The sequence below is a fragment of the Lagenorhynchus albirostris genome, chromosome 17 (assembly GCF_949774975.1).
Source record: "Lagenorhynchus albirostris chromosome 17, mLagAlb1.1, whole genome shotgun sequence".
NCBI lineage: Eukaryota > Metazoa > Chordata > Mammalia > Artiodactyla > Delphinidae > Lagenorhynchus > Lagenorhynchus albirostris.
In genome coordinates this window covers 60,845,461-60,866,114 of record NC_083111.1, presented here as the reverse complement: position 1 = coordinate 60,866,114, position 20,654 = coordinate 60,845,461, and the positions used below count along the sequence as shown (strand labels likewise).

Here is a 20,654-nt window from a genome sequence, read left to right as displayed (position 1 = left end):
GTAGATGAGGTGACAGCAGTGCATAACTCAGTGGACATAATACCTTTTTGTATACAAGTCAGAATTACATTGATAGAGCATAGCTTTTACCTTTCTTGTGTTTATAGAGGCAACGCATTAGTACAATCTAGGATTAACTTTTCTTAAGGATGAGAATTTCTTTCCTGGTGAGTTCCTACTTATTGGAACATAAAGATTCTGAGAAGTTTTATCTTTATAGTTTGGTACAGAAGGGAAATTTCTAATATCAGAAATAAAGATTTTGTGGTTTTTGTTTAAATGTTGTGATGTCAGAATTGTTAGGCATGATCATGATAGCTGGTATGTGCTCTGTGGGAGATTTTTTTTCCAAAGTAACTATTTGTGTCTGTAGTGGCATTGTGTTGGGTATGATGTTCTGTTTAATTCTCATAATACTGTTCGGGGAACATCCCCATTTTATAGATGAGAAGGCTAAGACTCAGATGTTAATTCACTTTTAACCCGTACAAAACAACTGTGGAGGGAGCTGAGTTTGAACCTAGGACTGTCCGATTGTAAAACTCTTCTTCAAAGAACATTAGTATCAAAAGGGAGGGGAGCTCTAGGGTGCAGGGTTGGAAATACCTTCTGTCCCTGAGACACTCCCCAAGCACCCCCAAAGAGATGGTTCCGTTCTTATCTGAGTTCGATGTTGATGTTTTCTAAGGTTAGTTATCACTGAATTTCCACCTTCCAGTTTTTTATAGTTAGGGAAAGTGAACTACACAGATTAAGCAGCTTAACATGCTAGTTACTGGCAAAGCACTCCCAAAATAATTGTTTTTACTTTGAATAGATGACGTTTGTGTGTGCCATAAGTTACAAAAGAAAAGAAGTCCAACAGTACAGAAGGGTAGTCTTCACTTTCTCACTGGGCACAGGTTCCAAAGGTGACCGGTGTCATCAGTTTTGTTTGCACTCCATAGATACTTTTTGCTCGTGCAAGTGCGTGTTTGTATACATGTATAGAGAGAGCTCTCTTTTATCATTGTTTAAGAGTGCATGGGAATTCTATTGTATGATTGTATTAATTTGCTAAAAGTCACTTATTAAGGGCTAGGTAGGTTATTTCTAATACTTTGCTATTAAAAGTCATGCTGGCAAGGCAACATAGTGTTTAGTTAGACTTGTGGGCTCTGAAGTTCAAGTTCCACTCGCATTAAATGCTGGTGACCTTTGCCACATTCCTTATCCTCTCCTTTTCTCCTTTTCCTGGTTTGTAAAATGGGCCAGTATTTATCTTCTAAGACTATCACGAAGAGGATGGACACCTCAAATACTTAGAGCTTAGTAAGTTTTGGGGTTTTTTTTTAATTGTTATTATACATCCTCAAATATACTTTTGGTTTATTACTGGAAGTGCAGTTTCTTGCTGGAAAGTATGAGATGTTGCCACATTGCCCTTCAAAGAGGTCATACCAATTTATGCAACCAGTATCCTGCCCTGCTTTTTAACAGATGAGTGAAATATTATAATGATTTAACATCATTGTAGAAACATGAGCTGTAATTTGACTTTGGTTTTTTAGAAACATCTTAAAGAAATCGCCGTTTTTGCGTTCCTGAATATGTTCTAAATTATCAGTCTGTCATTTCACATCAGATTTAAATTACTTTTTAGGATCAATTTTTAAAAGTTGTTTGCTGCTTTAGAAAAAAATTGAGCAATCATGAAATTGGTAAGCTGTGCTTTTTGACCAAATGCAGACTTTCTGCTAAGATCTTTTGTAAAGAATTAGCAAAATTTAGAATCTTTAAAACTTTGAACCAATCTTCTTTAAAGATTGGTTAAAGGTTTGGTATTACTAAGGGAAAAAAATGGTTTAAAAGGCAACAATGATTACACTTTATTCTTATTTAGGTACAAGCCAATAGTTGACCCACTGCTGTACATCAGGCTTCCTTTAGTTATTAAGGTGATTTCCTCTTGCTAATTGTTTCCCAGATTAATTTTAGCACCACTCTGCTTTAGTTACTCCCCATCCAATGCCAAGAAAGCATCCGTTTAGGAATCTCTGCCTGGGCATAGCTGGGATATTTTAGGCATGGTACTCTTGACTAGCAGCTGAAGCGCTGGCCATGAACTGCTGACACCTGTTGAGACGTGCCAGTTTCAATTTCTAAAATTTCCGGACTTTTTTACATGTATCAATTATGAGATCACTTGGTGTATTTCATGTCCTTGTTCATTAAACACTTATTTAGTAGTTGACATGCAGCAGGGAGTATTCTAGGAGCCAAATAGTAAGAGTTTTTTTTTACTTATTTGGAACATGACTATCTTCCATAGTGATACTTGGAGCTTATTGTGTATGACAGTGATTGTATTTCTGAGAACATAGAGCTATATTGGATTTGTACAAAATCCTGTAGATTATATTTATAATGCTGTAGAGGCAGCTTAATTTTTATGCTAACAAACTTTAAGGCTTGAAGTAGAAGCGCTGCAACATAGGAGGCTCTCTTTGATTATAGGAAGCAAATTTTGATCTAAGTGGAATAGAAGGTGCACTTGAGGTGTTGTTATTTAATGCTTTTACCTTAGAGCATTTGATCCGAATTCTTCCTAGTTTAGTATTCCTTAGTTCTTTTCTTAACTCCACATTTGAGAGAAAAAGTTCACATCATTAGGCAATTGATGAAGCCTATTTTATTTTTTTCTTCAGAGAAAATTTTCCTAGTGTGAATTAATGATCCCCTGGAAGCATCTGGTTCAGAGATTGAAAATTTCATTAAGTGATGGAAACTGGAGATGAGGCAAACCTGACTGAATTACTCTTGCACCACCCTCCCAAACATTTTTTTTTTTTTTTTTTTTTTTTTTTTTGCGGTGCGTGGGCCTCTCCCGTTGCAGAGCACAGGCTCTGGACGCGCAGGCTCAGCGGCCATGGCTCACGGGCCCAGCCGCTCTGCGGCATGTGGGATCTTCCCGGACCGGGGCCTGAACCCGTGTCCCCTGCATCGGCAGGCGGACTCTCAACCACTGCGCCACCAGGGAAGCCCCCTCCCAAACATTTTTGACAGGCATAAAATCTCTTGCCTGGGATACATTAACTAATATGTATGTATTTTCTGTACCTTATTGGAAAGAATGAGTATACTTTTTAATTGAAAGTACAGTAAGCAAACTCCTTGTTTAAAATTTACAGTCCCTTTGTAAAAACATGAAAATTCAAGTTAACTTACTCTGGATCTTTTTTCTTAAGCTAATTCAAAAGAAATTGTGCATTCCCAATAGCAGTGTATGAGAAATGGCAGCGTCTGTGTATCCCCACCAGCATTTGCTTCCTGTTGCCATTATGTTCTATTTTAGCTCCTATAAGAGGTGTGCAGTGATATCTTATTGGGTCTTAATTTGCATTTTCCTAATGACTAGTGATGCTGAGCATCTTTCTTGTTTTTAATTTGCCATCGGTATATTCTCTTCCTTGAAATGTCCTTTTTTTTTTTTTTTGCCCATTTCTAGTTGGATTTTTTTTTTTTAACTCTTTTAGTTTTGACAGTTCTTTATATATTTTGGATCCAGGTCCTTTTCAGATATGTGGTTTGCAAATATTTTTTCCATCTTCTGTCTTGTCTTTGCATCCTCAGTGGACTCCTTCATGTTAGGTTCTTTTACTTTATAGGACATGTTTTTGGTACAATGTCTAAAAATTCTTACCAAGCTTTAGCTATCAAAGGTGTTCCTTTGTGGTTTTCTCCTTAAAATTTTATAGTTTTACATTTAAGTCTGCGATTTATTTTGACTTAATTTTTATATAATGTGTGAGGTTTGGATTGAGGTCTTCTTTTTTTTTTTTTTTTGGCCTGTGGGTGATGTCTGATCACTCAAGCGCCATTTGTCAAAGACTAAAAGACTACCTTCCTTCTTTGAATTGCTTCTGCATCTTTGTGAAAAATCAGTTGGACTTAATTGTGTGGATCTATTTCTGGGTTCTCTGCTCCATTGATCTGTGATTGATCTGTGTATCTTTCTCTTCACACAGTATTGACTGTTGTAGCTATATAATAAGTCTTAAAATTGGGTAGACTGATTCTTCCCACTTTATTTTTCTTTTTCAAAATACTTTTAGCTATTCTGGGTCTTTTGCCTTCCCTTATGAGTTTTAGAAAAATCTTGTCAGTAGCTATTAAAAAACCTCATTAGAGTTTTGATAGGAGCAGTGTTAAAGTTTCTTTAAAAGCTAAAGGAACACTTATCATGCTGTCCAATAACACCACAGAACATTTGTCTTGGAAAAATGAAAAATTAACATTCACCAAGTCTGTGTACACTAATATTTACAGTAGCTTTATTTGAAATAGCGAAAAACTGGAAACAACCGAATGTCCTTCAATAGGTAAATGGCTAAGCAAATTGTGGTACTATAACCACCCCCATGGAATGCTGCTCAGCAATGAAAGGGAACATACTGTTAAGACGTGCAACAAACACTTGGATGAATTTGTATCATGATGCTGAATCCAAGAAGCTGTTCCAAAAAGTCACATACTGTATGATTCCGTTTATATAACATTCTCAAAATGCTAAAATTTGAGTAAAGAACAGAGCGGTGGTTGCCAGGACTTAGGAATGGTAGGGAGCAAGGGATAGGTGTGACATAAGTTTTAAAAGTTTTTAAATTTTAATTAGTTTTCATGTGTTTTGGGTGTGCTTGAGTTTCTTTCTGTAAAAGCATGACTTACCTTTTTTTAGTGTTACGGACATTTCAGAAAAAATTCAGTTGGCAAAATAGATTTTCTAAAGTTTTCTGTGGAAAAGGGAAAATACATGATATAAGGGAAATTATCTTTTTACACTGTTCACATGCTCTCCAAGCTGGAGTTTTGCAGGCTGCCTTTTTTTTTTCTTAGATATTAATACATTAGGTTACTAAAAGGAAAATAAAAGAATAACATACTTGTGTTTCTACTAAGACTGTTTCAGTCATGAGTTAAATTGTATACTGTATCATTGTCCTGAATTTAGTGATCAAGTGCTTTCCAGATTCCTGAGTTGAGAAAACTATACAATGCTTATCTTTTTAAGGCTCAGCTTTTGAAAACTGCTTACCTGTAAAATGGGGCCAACCCACTTACTCATCTGCTTGGTGAAATATGAAATGCTTGTCATGAGGTAGCAATTATTATATAATGCATTTAGCTAAGAATCTCAGTTTTTAATGGGGTTCTAAACATGGAAATTTCCTCATTGATTAATATCTGTGCCTGAGTGTTTTTCTTCTTGGACATTCTTTTCTTGTCATGAAGAATATATTTTCTGGCTTTTGGCCAGAAGCAGACTTATTTTTACAGTTAGTAATCAGGATAGGAATGGAATTAACACTTGATGGAACTTCAAAAAGAAGAGTTTTCTGAAGACAGTTTTTACTTAAAGGAAAAAAACCAAACTAGCACTTTTAAGATGACAGTAGGGCATGGAAGTGACCTGACTTGTCCCCTTACCTTTCAGCTTAGCATTTGGGGGGATCTTTTCTTACCTTCTCAAAATTAAACAATAGATTGTTTTTTATATGCATACTATACTTCACTCAAGCCTTTCATAGTTTTCATATTTAGAAGAATAGGAGACTTTTATTTTCAGGTTTCTTGTATGTCTTGTTAAATAATTCAGTTCTCATGTGGTGTTGTTTGCATTAACTTTTTGTCCCCTTCAGGTTTCCTCCTGTTTCATAGTCAACCAGAACAATGTTCTACGCACATTTTGTCCTCAGTAAAAGAGGGCCTCTGGCCAAAATTTGGCTAGCGGCCCACTGGGATAAGAAGCTAACCAAAGCCCATGTGTTTGAGTGTAATTTAGAGAGCAGTGTGGAGAGTATCATCTCACCGAAGGTATGTTTGATGTTGATATTTTTATTCACTTCGTTGATTGTTCATTGATGTGTGAAATAGAATTCTATAAAAACAGCTTCTTAGGTAGGCACCGATGTATACTGGAGGTAAAGAAAATCCATAGCCAGAGTTTCAATTTGATACTCTCTTCTCTTTAAAAATTCTGTTGAGTACACAGATATCTTCATTTGCCTCTTTCAGTGGCAGATAAGCATGGTCGGGCAGTACCCAAATATTTTATATTTAACTTTCTAGATGTTTTTTATACTAAATATGTGTATAGGTATTCCTGATTGAGGAATTTACAAAGTTTTCAAAATAAGGACCCATTAGTTAGAAAATGTTGCAGGGGCCAGATCTAACTATTGATACCTTATCCACGTAGCAAATAGTATCCAGAACACTTGCTCCACCTCAGCTTCCCAGGCCTACTTGCCGTTTCTTGAAGATACCAGAACTTTTCCCCATCGTAGAACTTTTGTACTTGGCCATCTTTCCCTAAATATTTAATTACTGTGTTCCCCTAGAATGGAAGCCTTATGAATGTCCTTACCTTATCTGCCTTGCTTACTACTCTGTTTCTAGAGGAGATTTTATTGATTTCCTCTGAAACTTCTGAAGCAGTGGTTTCCACCCTTCTATTTCACAAATAGTATGACTTAATATGTGTTTTTTGTGTTGCCAAGGAAAGACCATTCAAACAAACAGTCACAATTATAGCTACTAACATCATGAGCATTTCATTGAGGAACAGACAGGTTGACTTTAAAAATGTATGAAGGGCTAATCTCAAAATAAAGGTATAGTCCTTGAATATAATTTTTATATATCCACATACACACACATATCACATCTGTGTTTTAAAGGTCCTTTCCTGGGCTTTGTATTTTATGCATATGCATACACACATACATGTACCAGTTTTCCTATTTTGAAAGCATTCCAGATTGCAGCTCCCTGCATCAGCATTGGGAGCTCCTCTTAGAATTAACAGTTTGGACAATGCTGGTATAGTGTGTTAAATAAGAGTAGTTCTTTACTGCTGAAGGAGCAAGGGCATCCCAGGAACAAAGGTGGGATGTAGCAGAGACTTGTTCAGAAAAGTTTTCTGGGAAAATAAATGTTTCACAGGAGAGAAGTGAAAGTTTGTATTTGGAATTAGATTAAATTATAAAATTTCTATCTGTATATGGAAATTCAACTGGTCTTAAGAGTTATAGTGTAGAATTTATTGGTGTTAAAGATGTTTCTATTATGTTATTTCTAAGACAATACTAATTAGAAAACTTTACAAACGGGGAAATAAGTGACCTGTAGTTCTACCACCTAGAGAAACCTTTAGTATTTTGCTGTGTCTTCTAGACTTTTATGGGTGCATGTGTTATACATGTAATTTTTCTCCTTTTTTATGCATGTATAAAAAAACTGCACTGTAAGTTTTGTAACAGGACTGCATTCAGGAAAAGCTCTATTCATAACTCTGCCATCATTTTTAATGGTTGCATTGTACATTGTCATAGTCTTTTACCCACAGAACTTAAATACACAAAAAAACCCAGAAACACAACTTGACCAAAATTGAAGTGAGGTTATTTGTGTTTTCATAAATTCTAATGTGTATGGTTATGGGGAGCTGCTGCAGACACTCTTGGGAATGTTTTAATAAACGGCATGTGCACTGCATTACCTTTATAATATTCAAAAAGCTCTGAATTCCAAAACACATTTGGTCCCTAGGACTTCATATAAAGGATTATGTACCTGAAATTTATCATTTTGATTGTGTATGATTTGTTTGACCAGCTTCTTTTGGGAGGGAGGGAAGTAATCCATATTTTTTCCAAATTTTTTGAATTTAATTCCTCTGGTCTGTATAATGCAACCATTAAAAATTATGATAATGCTATGAACAGAGCTTTTCCTGGCTGCAGGCTCATTACAAAACAATATAATACAGTTTTTTGTGTACACATGCACACAAAAAGAAAAATTGTGTTTATGCATATATAAAAGCCTAGAAGGCATATTAAAATATTACTAAAGGTTTCTCTAGGTGGTAGGATTACAAGTTTTTGTTTTCCTCTTTTTAAAAAACAGCCATTTAGTAACTGTTACTTGTAAAATCTTTTGTTCTCTGTCTTTCCTTAATGTTGATGTTTAGGAATATAATTATTGGAGCAGGTGATATACTTATTTTAAGATTTCTGATGTGCATTAACAATTGTTCTGTGGGGAAATTGCACCAGTGTGCGCTGCTGGTGGAATTGTTTGAGAAGATGATATTTTCTTTTTATAGGTCTGCTTACTGAGTTAGGTGAATGGAGAAAGGAGAAATTGAACTCTTTTCTTGAAATTGCTAAGTGTGGCTAACTTTAACATCCATAAGCAAGTATTGAGGGTGATTTGGCTTAAAAGGATAACAAACTTTTTCATAATATGTGCAGAGTACTTTGTACCCCATTAGGGACACTACAACTTTAAAAACCATTTCTAAGTGTGTTTTTATTTGATTGATTGATTTTGTTTTATTGTGATAGAATATATCACAATAGATATCTCCACAGGGTGAACTGACCTGAAAATTTCTAATGTCTGCTTTTGTTGTGCAGTTCTTGTGGGTGAAATGTTGGTTTAGTCGTTTAGAACAAGTGGCAGACAAATTGCTCCTTGCAGCTGCATGCGTTCTCTCTCCCCCCTTCCCCTCTCCGTCTCTGGTTGGAACAGCCCCTCTTAAATCCCTGCAGATCAGAGTTTTCCTTGGATGTATAGCCTGTGTTCTTGATTATACCTCCACTCTTAACATGAGCTAGTTCAACAGCAAAAATGCCACACCTCATTTTACCTATTCTGGGACTGAACTCTGAACCAAACTAATCCAGAAAGACAGACTTGGCCCAAACACCACCTTTTTATTTAATGAGGTGACTACTTTATTATCTGCATTTTTAAGAAATTTACTTTGAGGTAACATTGATTTATAACATTATATAGGTTTTATATTTCTACTTCTGTATACCCCACAGTGTGCTCACCACCAAAAATTTAGTTTTCATCCATTACCATACAGTTGATCCCCTTTAGCCATTTTGCCTTTCCCCCACCCCTTCTCCTAAGGTAACCACTACTCTCTTCTCTGTATCTCCATGTTTTTGTTTAAACACCACCTTTTAAAAGTTGCTAATTCTGGACAAGGTAATGGCATGCCAAGATTGGGGTTTTTTTCCCTCCTTTTTTCTTAGGTGAAGGTGCAGTCAGCAGTAATTTTAAATTTCCTAAGACTACACCATAAAGGGAGATTCTCATTTTCCATTATGAGCAGTATTTTAATTGGGTATTATTTTTCATATCAGGGATTTATCATCAGATAAGTCCTAGATTTAGTTATAAATTTATTACAGTTTTAGATACTTAAGAATTTATAACACTAAACTTCATAATTTATGCTGTTATGAGATGTGACCATAAATATAGAGCCTGAGAGTTATTGTAAATCGGATTCTAGACTGCTATAGAGAGTACCCATATTAAATAAGACAACACATTGTATTTGTAAGTTATAAGGAACATAGTGTACTAAGCATAATTTAAACTTTAAGCAAATATTTAACAGCTTTCTTTGCTACTTAAAAATTTGATGTTTTTATGGTGTTATCTGGAAAACAGTCTGGTAAAGTTGAGCTCATGTTTTCTTGTTCTTAAAAAAAAAATTCTTATTATAACCAGAGGAATTTTGAATCATTCTATTTAGATTGGGTATTTACTTCTCTCATTCTTTTCCAACTACTCTGTCTCATCCCACATACTGGATCCCCCTAAGCACTGATCAAGATCTACCTTGATAAAATACAGGCTGAGGAATGTATTTTCTTGTGAAGAAAGATGGATACCATTATCCTTTATCAGTTAGTATGCTTTTGAGTCAGGTAATAAAAACTCAGTGAAAAGTGGCTTAAACAATAAGGAAATTAACAGTCTTATTTAACTAGAAGTTTAGAAATAGGAAGATCTAGGTTCAGCAGTTCAAAGATGTCATCCAAGGACTCACCTTTCTTAGTTTAGTGGCTTCTTGTCCTCATGCAGACAGCCTTGCAGTTACGGGGGTACTGCAGGCAGCTACAGGCCCCACCTACTCACAGTGCAGGAAGGGGAGAAGGAAGGGAGGGGTGTTCGTTGTTTTGTTTTGTTTTAATTGGGAAAATCTTTCTCAGAAATTCTCTGACCTACTTGACTGAGAAGTTGGCTCAGTCAAGCCAACTTCTCGTTGGCTGAACTGGGTTACATGCCCGCTCAAAAACGAGCACCAGCAGAGAAGAATGAGACAGTCATCCTTCAAGACTGGGGACATTTCACTTCCCAAATAAAATCAGAGTTCAGTTAGCCAGCAAGGAGCAATGACTCTAGATTGGCAACCAAAAGTGCCACATACTTCTTAATGTGCTAATGACAACAGTTCATGGATTGCCTTAATACTTGCTTCATAGCTACCTTCACATCTATATTCATTCATGAATTTCTGCCAGTCTATTCTTTGGGTATACTCAGGAAATTTACAGGTAAAGGCAGTGAGAAATAAAATATACATGACTGTGAGGTAACTTCAAATAAATGGTTAAAAGTATGGAGAGATATAAATTGCCTGTGAATTGCACAACATACAAGCTTTGAAGTAGTCTCTAAATCCAGAAAATTAACTTTATAAATTAGAGTAATGTTAATTCACAGGTGAAGATGGCACTCCGAACGTCAGGACATCTCTTACTGGGAGTAGTTCGAATCTATCACAGAAAAGCCAAATATCTCCTGGCAGACTGTAATGAAGCATTCATTAAGATAAAGATGGCTTTTCGGCCAGGTATTGTTGACTTTTTTGTTTTGTTTTTAACTTTGGAGTTAATCGTGTTTAGTTTAAAAACTGCTAAGCAAATATGCTAGATGAGCGTAGTTTGTTTTGTTTTAATTGCAGTACAGGGAACCCCTTAAAAACGGGGCAGAGCTTAGAGAGGCAGTGTTTCAAGGGAGAAAACCGATTTTATTTTTGTTCTACATATGGAATTATGACAGTTACACCTTTTTTGTTAATCCTTTGGAGTTGCCTTTTTCTTTTAACCCCTTTTTCAGCAATCATCAGAGGTTGAAGTGTGGAAAACTAATTTTTTCCTGAATAATTTTAGTGTATGCTTTTTTTTTTTTTTTTTTTTTTGGCGGTACGCGGGCCTCTCACTGTTGCGGCCTCTCCCGTTGCGGAGCACAGGCTCCGGACGCACAGGCTCAGCGGCCATGGCTCACGGGCCTAGCTGCTCCTTGGCATGTGAGATCTTCCCAGACCGGGGCACGAACCCATGTCCCCTGCATCGGCAGGCAGACTCGCAACCACTGCGCCACCAGGGAAGCCCTTAGTGTAGTCTTAAAATCAAATTCACTTTTAGCTTAAGTTGTTGAGACTTTATTAAATGTTCTCTATAGTTCTTCGTTGTTGTTTTGTTTTAGGTAATAGTTGATTCTAAATTGGACTCTAGCAACCAAACTTGCATCTGCATAGATAATTACTATTGTATAATTTTTTAAAGCATTGACAAAATTTTATTCTGATTAAAATAATCTCAATGTGTAGGAGAGATGCCTTATACCGTAATTTCTACTGTTGTTATATTCTTATACTTCCATTTATTTTAATATATAAATAGTGAAATCTTTGAGATCTAAGATTTGGTTAAAAGTAAAATATTGAGGCGGCGGCCAATGATTTCTTATATGTGGCTACTAAGTGTATTTTGCTTAAATAACATGTTTTGTTTCTTTTTATCTTGTAAAGCAATGCATTTTTATTATAGACCACTTGAAAAATATAGGGGAAAATGTAAAGAAAATTGAAATAATTTAATCCCACTTTCCTAAAATAACCAGTTCCTCTTAACATTTGGGGTATTTTCTTGCAGTCATTCCTTTTCCTCATAAATTTCATGCTTATTTAGAAAACTGTTATTAATATTTATTTACTTGTTGATACGTCCTTTTAAAGACTTCTCAGTTTAATGCATAATTAGTGCTTTGACCTCTTGTAACACAAGTAATGTGGCTAATGATTATTAAAAAAACAAAAGTACTTGAGCTTCAGTGGTACTTTGCAAATATTATCAACCTTCTGGAAAATAACCTTAAGAAATTATACTTTTTTTTTAACATCTTTATTGGAGTATAATTGCTTTACAATGGTGTGTTTGTTTCTGCTTTATAACAAAGTGAATTAGTTATACATATACATATGTCCCCATATCTCTTCCCTTTTGTGTCTCCCTCCCTCCCTATACTGACTTTACCTTCCTTGACCCCTTGATAATTTTTGGTGTAGCCACAGGTCTTCAAGCTTACCGTTTCTTTTCCAGGTGTTGTTGACCTGCCTGAGGAAAATCGAGAAGCTGCTTACAATGCTATTACTTTACCTGAAGAATTTCATGATTTTGATCAGCCATTGCCTGACTTAGAGTATGTCTCTCTCTCTCTGTCTCTTCTTTTTTTTTTTTTGACTTGGTGTGCAAAAAACATTATTGGCTTACCAAATGCATAGTTTTCTTGGGATGTTTTGACATTGCGTTAACATGTAGCTAGAATGCATGTGCTTTCATTTAGCGTATAAATATGAAACACATAACCTAGAAGTGTTTCTTCTATAAGATCATGTAGAAGATGCCAGCTTTAACACAGCTAAGAGAATTCTGATTTGCTTAGGCCATTGTGTAAACTGAACAGCAGTCTAGCTGTTTGCTTTACATAATGATATCAGTAAAACTTGAACTGTTGCTTCATGATTTTTTTCAGAGGTATATAGTAAAGTCATCTACCAGTTTATCATCTTGGCCAAGCTATACTCAGCCACAATTTTTGTTCTTTTCTTTTTTTAATAAACATATGAGATAACTTTCTATAAAGAGCAAGAAAGGGTCATTGTCACACAACATTTAAGAAGAGAAAGTTGTACAGAGATGGCCATTACAGCAGAATACTGTGGTATGTTTCCCTCTTCTCAAGTCTTCAGAATTCAGCTATGATTACCATGACAGGGAAGTGACTGTCACTTTCCAAGTGATTGAGTAGCACGGTTATCCGAGAAACCCTCTCCACCAATCCCCATTTATTTTTTGACAAATTTGTCTGCTCTTTTAAAAAATGATCTTTGACTTTTAATTATAGGAGTAAATTTATGATTTATTTTGCATTTATTGTGTTAATTAGTGCTAGGCACTATTTGGCTGCTTTACTTTTTCCTCCCTTTCTTTATACTCCTATTTTATTTTTAAAATATTTTTATGGTGGAATTTTTTAACATAGCTAAACAGTAGAGAGATTAGTAAATATTATGAACCCCAGGTACTGATCATCCAGCTTCTTTCATTATCAATATATTGCCAGTTTTATTTCATGTGTACCATTGGCCCTTAGACAGGTTTCACCTGGGAGGATCTACTTATGTGCAGATTTTTTTTCACTAAATACATGCTACAGTACTACACAGTCTGAGGTTGGTTGAATTAGTGGATGCAGAACCACAGTTACAGAGGGCTGTCTGTAAAGTTATATGTGGATTTTTGACTTCAGGGTCAAAATCCCTAAATCCCACATTGCTCAAGGTCTCAGCTGTATTTCTCCAATTGACCTTCTAACAACGGATTATTTTAAAGCAAATAACAAATATTTTATTTCATCTGTAAATACCTTGGAATGTATCTCTTTAGAGGCAAGGAATTTTTAAAACAAAGCCATAACACTACCACAGTTTTTTAAAAAGTACAATAATTCTTTAATATAATATACAATCAGCAGTCAAATGCCCCCAGTTGACGCTTAGGCTCCCCCCGCCCTGCTTTGTTTCAGCTACGGTCTATACAGAGTTTCCAGCCTGCATTTGGTTGATATGTCTCAGAAGTCTCTTGTAAGAACCTGTAACAGAGCTACATGTTTTTTGTGTGTTTGTCCTTGCCATTTATTTGCTGAACAAACCTGGTGATTTGTTTGGAAGTATTTACATTCTGAATTTGGTCGATGGTGTTCCAGATTTGTACTAAACAGTCTCAGAAAAGCCAGTAACTTCAGTGTTCACATAGCCTGTAAGTTGCAGGGCCCTGATGAAAACCCATGCCTATCTAGCCCATGCATCTCTAAGTTTTTGCGCTGTATACCATGTTGCCTTATGTAGTGATTTCAGCATATTATATTTTGCTTGCTGGTCATTAACAGTTTTAAAATTTAAATACAGAAATAACTTCCACATCATTTAGATTCTTGGATTGTATTTATTTAATATTAAATATTTAGGCTCCATAGGTTGTATGTATGGTTTTTTTTCTTGCTTATATAAAGAATTGAGATGTGTGTTCCCTTATAAATACATTACAATGAGACTTGAGACTACATTGTATTTGAAATTCTCTTAAAGTGACATCGATGTGGCCCAGCAGTTCAGCCTGAACCAGAGTAGAGTGGAAGAGATAACCATGAGAGAAGAAGTTGGAAACATCAGTATTCTACAAGAAAATGATTTTGGTAATAGAGAAACAAATCATTAGCCACTAGCTATAATGTTAAAATTATGTTATGTAATATATTTAGGGTAACCTAAATTTGGATCTTATATTTGAATTTTCTCATGCACCAGAATCAGTTTATGAAATATAATAAAGATTTAAAGTTTAAACTAGATGTTTTAATATTCAAAGATAAATAAGACTTCAGTAAGCAAATGTGACATTATAATTAAAATAAATCATTAGCCATTTTCTTTTGATTCGGTGATGTTTCTAACTTTTTTTCAACTAATGACCAACTAAAATTTGTTTAGGTGACTTTGGAATGGATGATCGTGAAATAATGAGAGAAGGTAGCGCTTTCGAGGATGATGACATGTTAGTGAGCACTGGTGCTTCTAACCTCCTATTAGAGCCTGAACAGAGCACCAGCAATCTGAATGAGAAGATTAACCATTTAGAATATGAAGACCAATATAAGGATGACAATTTTGGAGAAGGAAATGATGGTGGTATATTAGGTAAGTCACAACAAGGTGATTATTCTAACGTAATTTCTTTATTTAGTTGCGGGGTTTTAGAGCAGTTGCTAATTCTTAGTCTTGAGCATCTCTCTAGGTATATATGTGTGAATTGTCACCAGTTGGTTCAGTAAAAGTTTTCTGTAAACCTGTAGCCTAAAAATGTTTTAACAATACCTAATTTTGTTTAAAACTGCTTGTCTTGGAGTTTTAAGTTTTACTAATTCTTCGAAGTGCTCTATTTGTGTTTAAGTAAATATATGTTTTAAAATTAAGAGATTTTTTTCATATGTTAAGTGTTTTATACTTTTGTGTACTACCTTGAAGAGAACAGATGCATAATGAATACAGATTTAAATTTTTTAATTTAATCCATTTTAACATTATTTTTCCAGTGATTGGCTATTGTTCTTTTAGCATTTCTTTTTCAAATTGTAACTAAATTACATTCCGTATTTCAGATGACAAACTTATTAGTAATAATGACGGCGGTATCTTTGACGATCCCCCTGCCCTGTCTGAGGCGGGGGTGATGTTGCCAGAACAGCCTGCGCATGATGACATGGATGAGGATGATAATGTATCAAGTAAGCATTTCATGTTCAGTGATCCTGGGCATGACGTATGGCATCCAAAAAGATACTTACTGTAGAAGACCAAAAACTAAAAGTTTCAGCTTTTAATGAGCTGTGAATCTCCTTAAAAACAGTGCTTATGATTGAGTCTCTTTAACCCTGTGTTCCGCCCCCTTTTTTGGGCAATAGGTCAACTGGAGAGACCTCCTTATAACTAGAAAAGTGTTTTTTCTTTGGAACCCGTGGGTTTCTTTCAGTTACTCAAAGGGATTTTTTCCCCCTCATTTGCTGGATATATATTATTAAATAGCCAAGCCTTTTGTGACCAAATTTCTGCTTTTACAGTGGGTGGGCCTGATAGTCCTGATTCAGTGGATCCTGTCGAACCGATGCCAACTATGACTGATCAAACAACACTTGTTCCAAATGAGGAAGAAGCGTTTGCTTTGGAACCTATTGATATCACTGGTGAGCAAACAAACTTTTCGACTTAGAACTTTTTCTAGTTCTGGCTCATGTCCACTAATCTGCTGCTCATTTTAAATATAACTAAACTTCTTTTCTCCTTTGTTAGTTATCTATTATGGAAACTTTAATTCACTTATAATTCGAATATCTTACAGAGTATCTTTACAAGTTGCTGTGAAATAAAAGTATGGAACAAGCTTTCTGCTAATAAATATCGTAGTCCTTGGGGGTTACAAAAATGCCAACAGGTCACATGTGTAACAGAAAGCATTGCAAGGCACTTTTCAGTAAAGTACAAGATTGATCAGTTATCTTCCAAAATTCTAGATTTCTGTGTATGGTTTGGGCTACAATCTGGGAAAATCTAAAAATACTTTTAACTGGAAATATCAAAGGTTCTAAAATCAGTGTTTTTCTTATACTGCTTATTAAGAAGCACAGCAAAGCATATTTAATTGGGGGTGCTGCTTCTGAGTAAAAGAGGCAGTATGTAATTTGGATGAGAAACTTTAAAATTTCTAGATGGTGTATGGGTACAATGGGGTAGAATACTTTAAGTCATTTACAGTATAATTCAAGTTACTGTTATTACTTCTAAGTAAAACAAGATTAACTTCTTGGGTTTCCTACTTAGAATCTGATCACCAAAAATTCTGATTTGGGCTTCTGGTTTAAAAAGAGTACTTACTGTGTAGCTATATTTAGGAACTAAAAATATAAAAATGAACAAGTCTTTATCCTTGTGGAACTTAAATAATAGGGGAACATGGGTAATTAAGTAAATTATATACTATATTATTGACAGATATTACAGAGATCTATAAACAAGGTAAGAGGGACATATACTGCAGTGTTTAAAATAGGATAATTGAGCTTAGCCAGCTGTTACAAAAACTTGAACTTTTTAATTTCAAGGAAGGGAACTCAGTAGCTGGAGGACAGGGCCTGGACAGAGGCTGTCACTGTATAACATCTTTTTGAATCTTGAATTTTGAACCACATGAATATTTTTAAAACCTATGGGGTATATAACATGTATGACAATGAAATCTTGAGGAATTTATTTAATACCATGAGCTTTTCTGTATCTTAAGAAATTGAGATAATGTTACCTCTTTGTAAGAGTTTAGTAAGGATTAGAAATGAGGATACAAAAAGTGTACAGGATGGAGTTCTGGGTTCATCTGACTGGGTTTGGGCTTGTTTCACTTCATCAAGCTGCTTGTGCAGCTGCCATACATGAATTGTAACTTCCAGTAAAAATCATGGTAGTTGCAACCTTTTATGGAGTCCTCAATCTATGTCAGACATCGTACTAAATATTTTACAATCCCCTATAAGTGGTTGGCCATATTTCAAATGAGAAAATGAAGAGGTTAGCAAAATGAAGTTAACTTTTCTTAATGGTCACTCACTTAATAAGCGGCAGAACCTAGGACTTGAGCCCAACTCTGAACCAAGTGTGATGTGTTTACAATATAAAGCTACATGGGCAAAAATGAATTGGTTCTTGCCATTATTTTGCTCATTTTGTGCTAAAAGTCAACATTCATTCATTCAGCAAATTTTTATTGAACACCTATTGTACGCTAGCCTCTATATGGTACTTGGGAAATATCACTTAAAACAGATTCTACCCTCATGAAAACTTAACTTCTCTTCTAGGTGTTTAGAAAAGCAGGAATATAATGAGACCAAATCTGGTAGTTGTATGTTTCATGCTGGCCTCAGAAAAAATGACCTTATTTTCTTATATCATGCCAGTCAAAGAAACAAAAGCCAAGAGGAAGAGGAAGCTAATTGTTGACAGTGTCAAAGAGTTGGATAGCAAGACGATTAGAGCCCAGCTTAGTGATTACTCCGATATTGTTACTACTTTGGATCTGGCGCCACCCACCAAGAAATTGATGATGTGGAAAGAGACCGGGGGAGTGGAAAAACTTTTCTCTTTACCTGCTCAGCCTTTGTGGAATAACAGACTACTGAAGGTAATATAGTTTGCAGAATTTTAAATTTCATATAGATTTTGATCATTTTTTTAAAATAAACTTTAAAAACTTCTGTTTGAATCATTTTTGATCAGGTATTGCTCAGTGATACAGCATCTTCTCTTTTTTTTCCTCCCTTAAACAACAGTATACTGAACATAAACCTGATCTGAAAGATCATGATAAGTGACACCTGCATTTCTAAAAGATGTAGAATTAATCTTCACTATTCTAAAAAGCCACTGATGTCTTTAATAACAGTTCTCTCTCCCCAACTTCCTATGATACATTACCACTTCTGTTGCCTTGGTGTGTACTGTGGTTCCAGTCTGCAATCTTTAGATGTTGCTTTCTGGCTAAAACAAGGGGTCGTTCTGCTTTTCCCACAGTACAGAAATCTGGCTTTATGAGAGGTTTTTTTTCACTTACAGGCCCTTTCTGCTCACTTTAGGTTCCAGACTATTCTAAAGCAAAGTTCTGAGGCATCGTAGAACCAATTGATTTTTACTATAAAGTGTTTAAAGCAGCAAGGCTTTGGTAAAACTGCTGTATATTGGAAGCACAATCGTAGAATCATTTGGAAGAAGGTTTTGAAGTGGTTTTTTTTTTTTTGACTCAGTGGTCTCATTGTCAGGAATTTTTCTTAAGGAGTAATTCAAAATATGGAAAAAGCCACTTCTATAAAGATGTCCATTAATTATTATTTACAGTTAAAAGAAACTTAAAATAGTGAAGAATCATTCAAGTGTGGCATATATATACACGCACATATATATTTACTTCCACTCAGTGGAATATTCAATCATTAAAAATACTAGAAATGATAGTTAATGAAATTACTGTACAATATTAAGTGGAAAAGGCAGTATGCAAAGCTGTTGGGTATGATTTCAGTTAGATTGTTTTAAGTGTATGAATATGAAAATAAACTGCAGGTAAATAAATTTAGAACTTTAGGGTTATCTCCAAGTTATGAGACAATGGTTAAAAATTTCATTCTCAACTTTTCTAAAATTGCAAGTGAAAATAATTTTTACATAGAGGATTTCAAATTATAAAGTAGAATGAAGCATGAATATAGCATTAAGTAGAAATCATGCTAAATTATATATACAGATAGTTAAAACATACTTATGGAAAATAGTAATGCCAGTGGTAGGTTTTCGGTTCATGTGATTTATAGTAGAGCTTTTATAATTGATATTTATTTCTTTATTTAATAGCTGTTTACACGCTGTCTTACACCACTAGTACCAGAAGATCTTAGAAAAAGGAGGAAAGGAGGAGAGGCTGATAATTTGGATGAATTCCTCAAAGAATTCGAAAATCCGGAGGTTCCCAGAGAGGACCAGCAGCCTCAGCAGCAGCAGCGTGACGTCATCGGTCTGTTCCACTGGAATAGTTCCCTGATACGATCGCAGTGAACATTGGCTTAGAATTTACCTGTATATTGCCAGAGTAAAAGAAATCAGGAACAAAGACGTATTCTCAAACTTTTGGACAGGGAAATACATGCCTTATATTCTCTGATTCCTTTGTTAGCTGGGAAGTTTTCTGTTTTCAGAAAGGTCTGAGGTCTAGGACTTGGCCGAGTGATAGTCTAGTCTACTAAAGGATTGTCCTGCCTTGGAGGTGGGACGTGTCCTTCTAAAAACCTCTTCCCACCTTTAAATGTATTATAAATTTAGTAACCTTTGTGGAGGTAAAATTTTATTCAGCCTTCTTCATTAGGGAAAGTCTTAGCATATTAGTATTAAATGGTTCTAGAATGTTGAGGACTGTATGACCGTTGTCCCCTCTTCATATGATCGATTGCAGATGAGCCCATTTTGGAAGAGCCAAGCCGCCTCCAGGAGTCAATGGAGACCAGCAGAACAAACCTGGATGAGTCAGCCATGCCTCCACCACCACCTCAGGGAGTTAAGCGAAAAGTGGGACAGATGGACCCAGAACCCATGATCCCTGTAAGCACAGCTCTCCAAGGTGTTTGGGGTGTGGGTGTGCGGGCAATGTTTTAGATCCCTAGTAACAGCAAGTGTTATTTAAGGAGACCTTTTGAAGTGTCTTGGTTTGGGCAGAAAATAGTAAGGAATGGGTCCAGAAAGAATGACAGCTGAGGATCAAAACACAATATCATGTAAGTGGGAGGTGTTCTTAGGAGTTTTTCTGACTCTGCTTCACAGTGGACTAAAGTGAGCATCCTTGGCTAATGTGGACTCCTTGACTCTGAACTTGGTTCTGGCTTTTACTTTACTTCTCAAACATTAGCCCATATTAGCCCACGGTGAATCCGACAGTCTAGATAGAAAAGTAAAGCAGCATATGGAACCTGTTAAGTACGTTGTGAGTAAAATGAAACAAACTTCCTGCTAATAATAACTTTGTCAGCAAGATGGAACATTTTTTCTCTGGTTTTATTGATATAATTGACATATATAAATTGTATTAGTTTTGGGTGTGCAATAGATAATGATTTGATAGATGTATATATTGTGAAATGATTATTACCATGGTAAGTTCAGTTAACATCCATCACCTCACAGAATTAGATTTTTTTCTTGTCACGAGAACTTTTAAGATCTACTCTTAGCACCTTTCAAGTACATAGTATATAGTTGAACCTCCTTATCCATGGATGTATACTGAGGGCTGTCTGCAGTACGAGACTTGAGCATCTGTAAATTTTAGTATTCACAGGGGATCCTGAAACCAATCCCCTGTGGATACTGA

General features: G+C 35.5%; 1 protein-coding gene across 3 annotated transcripts in view; it reads left to right on the top strand.

Moving 5' to 3' along the window:
• The window catches only part of RAD21 (RAD21 cohesin complex component), a 28,045-nt gene that overhangs the window by 1,412 nt on the left and 5,979 nt on the right, over positions 1–20,654 (top strand). For all 3 annotated transcript variants that reach the window (XM_060127957.1, XM_060127954.1, XM_060127956.1), the window contains exons 2-11: positions 5,679–5,853; positions 10,576–10,705; positions 12,237–12,336; positions 14,285–14,391; positions 14,687–14,893; positions 15,355–15,480; positions 15,814–15,936; positions 17,701–17,924; positions 19,148–19,307; positions 19,743–19,888. In XM_060127957.1, the coding sequence (XP_059983940.1) occupies positions 5,710–5,853; positions 10,576–10,705; positions 12,237–12,336; positions 14,285–14,391; positions 14,687–14,893; positions 15,355–15,480; positions 15,814–15,936; positions 17,701–17,924; positions 19,148–19,307; positions 19,743–19,888 (1,467 nt within the window). In that variant the 5' untranslated portion in view covers positions 5,679–5,709. The remainder of the gene's footprint in view (positions 1–5,678; positions 5,854–10,575; positions 10,706–12,236; positions 12,337–14,284; positions 14,392–14,686; positions 14,894–15,354; positions 15,481–15,813; positions 15,937–17,700; positions 17,925–19,147; positions 19,308–19,742; positions 19,889–20,654) is intronic.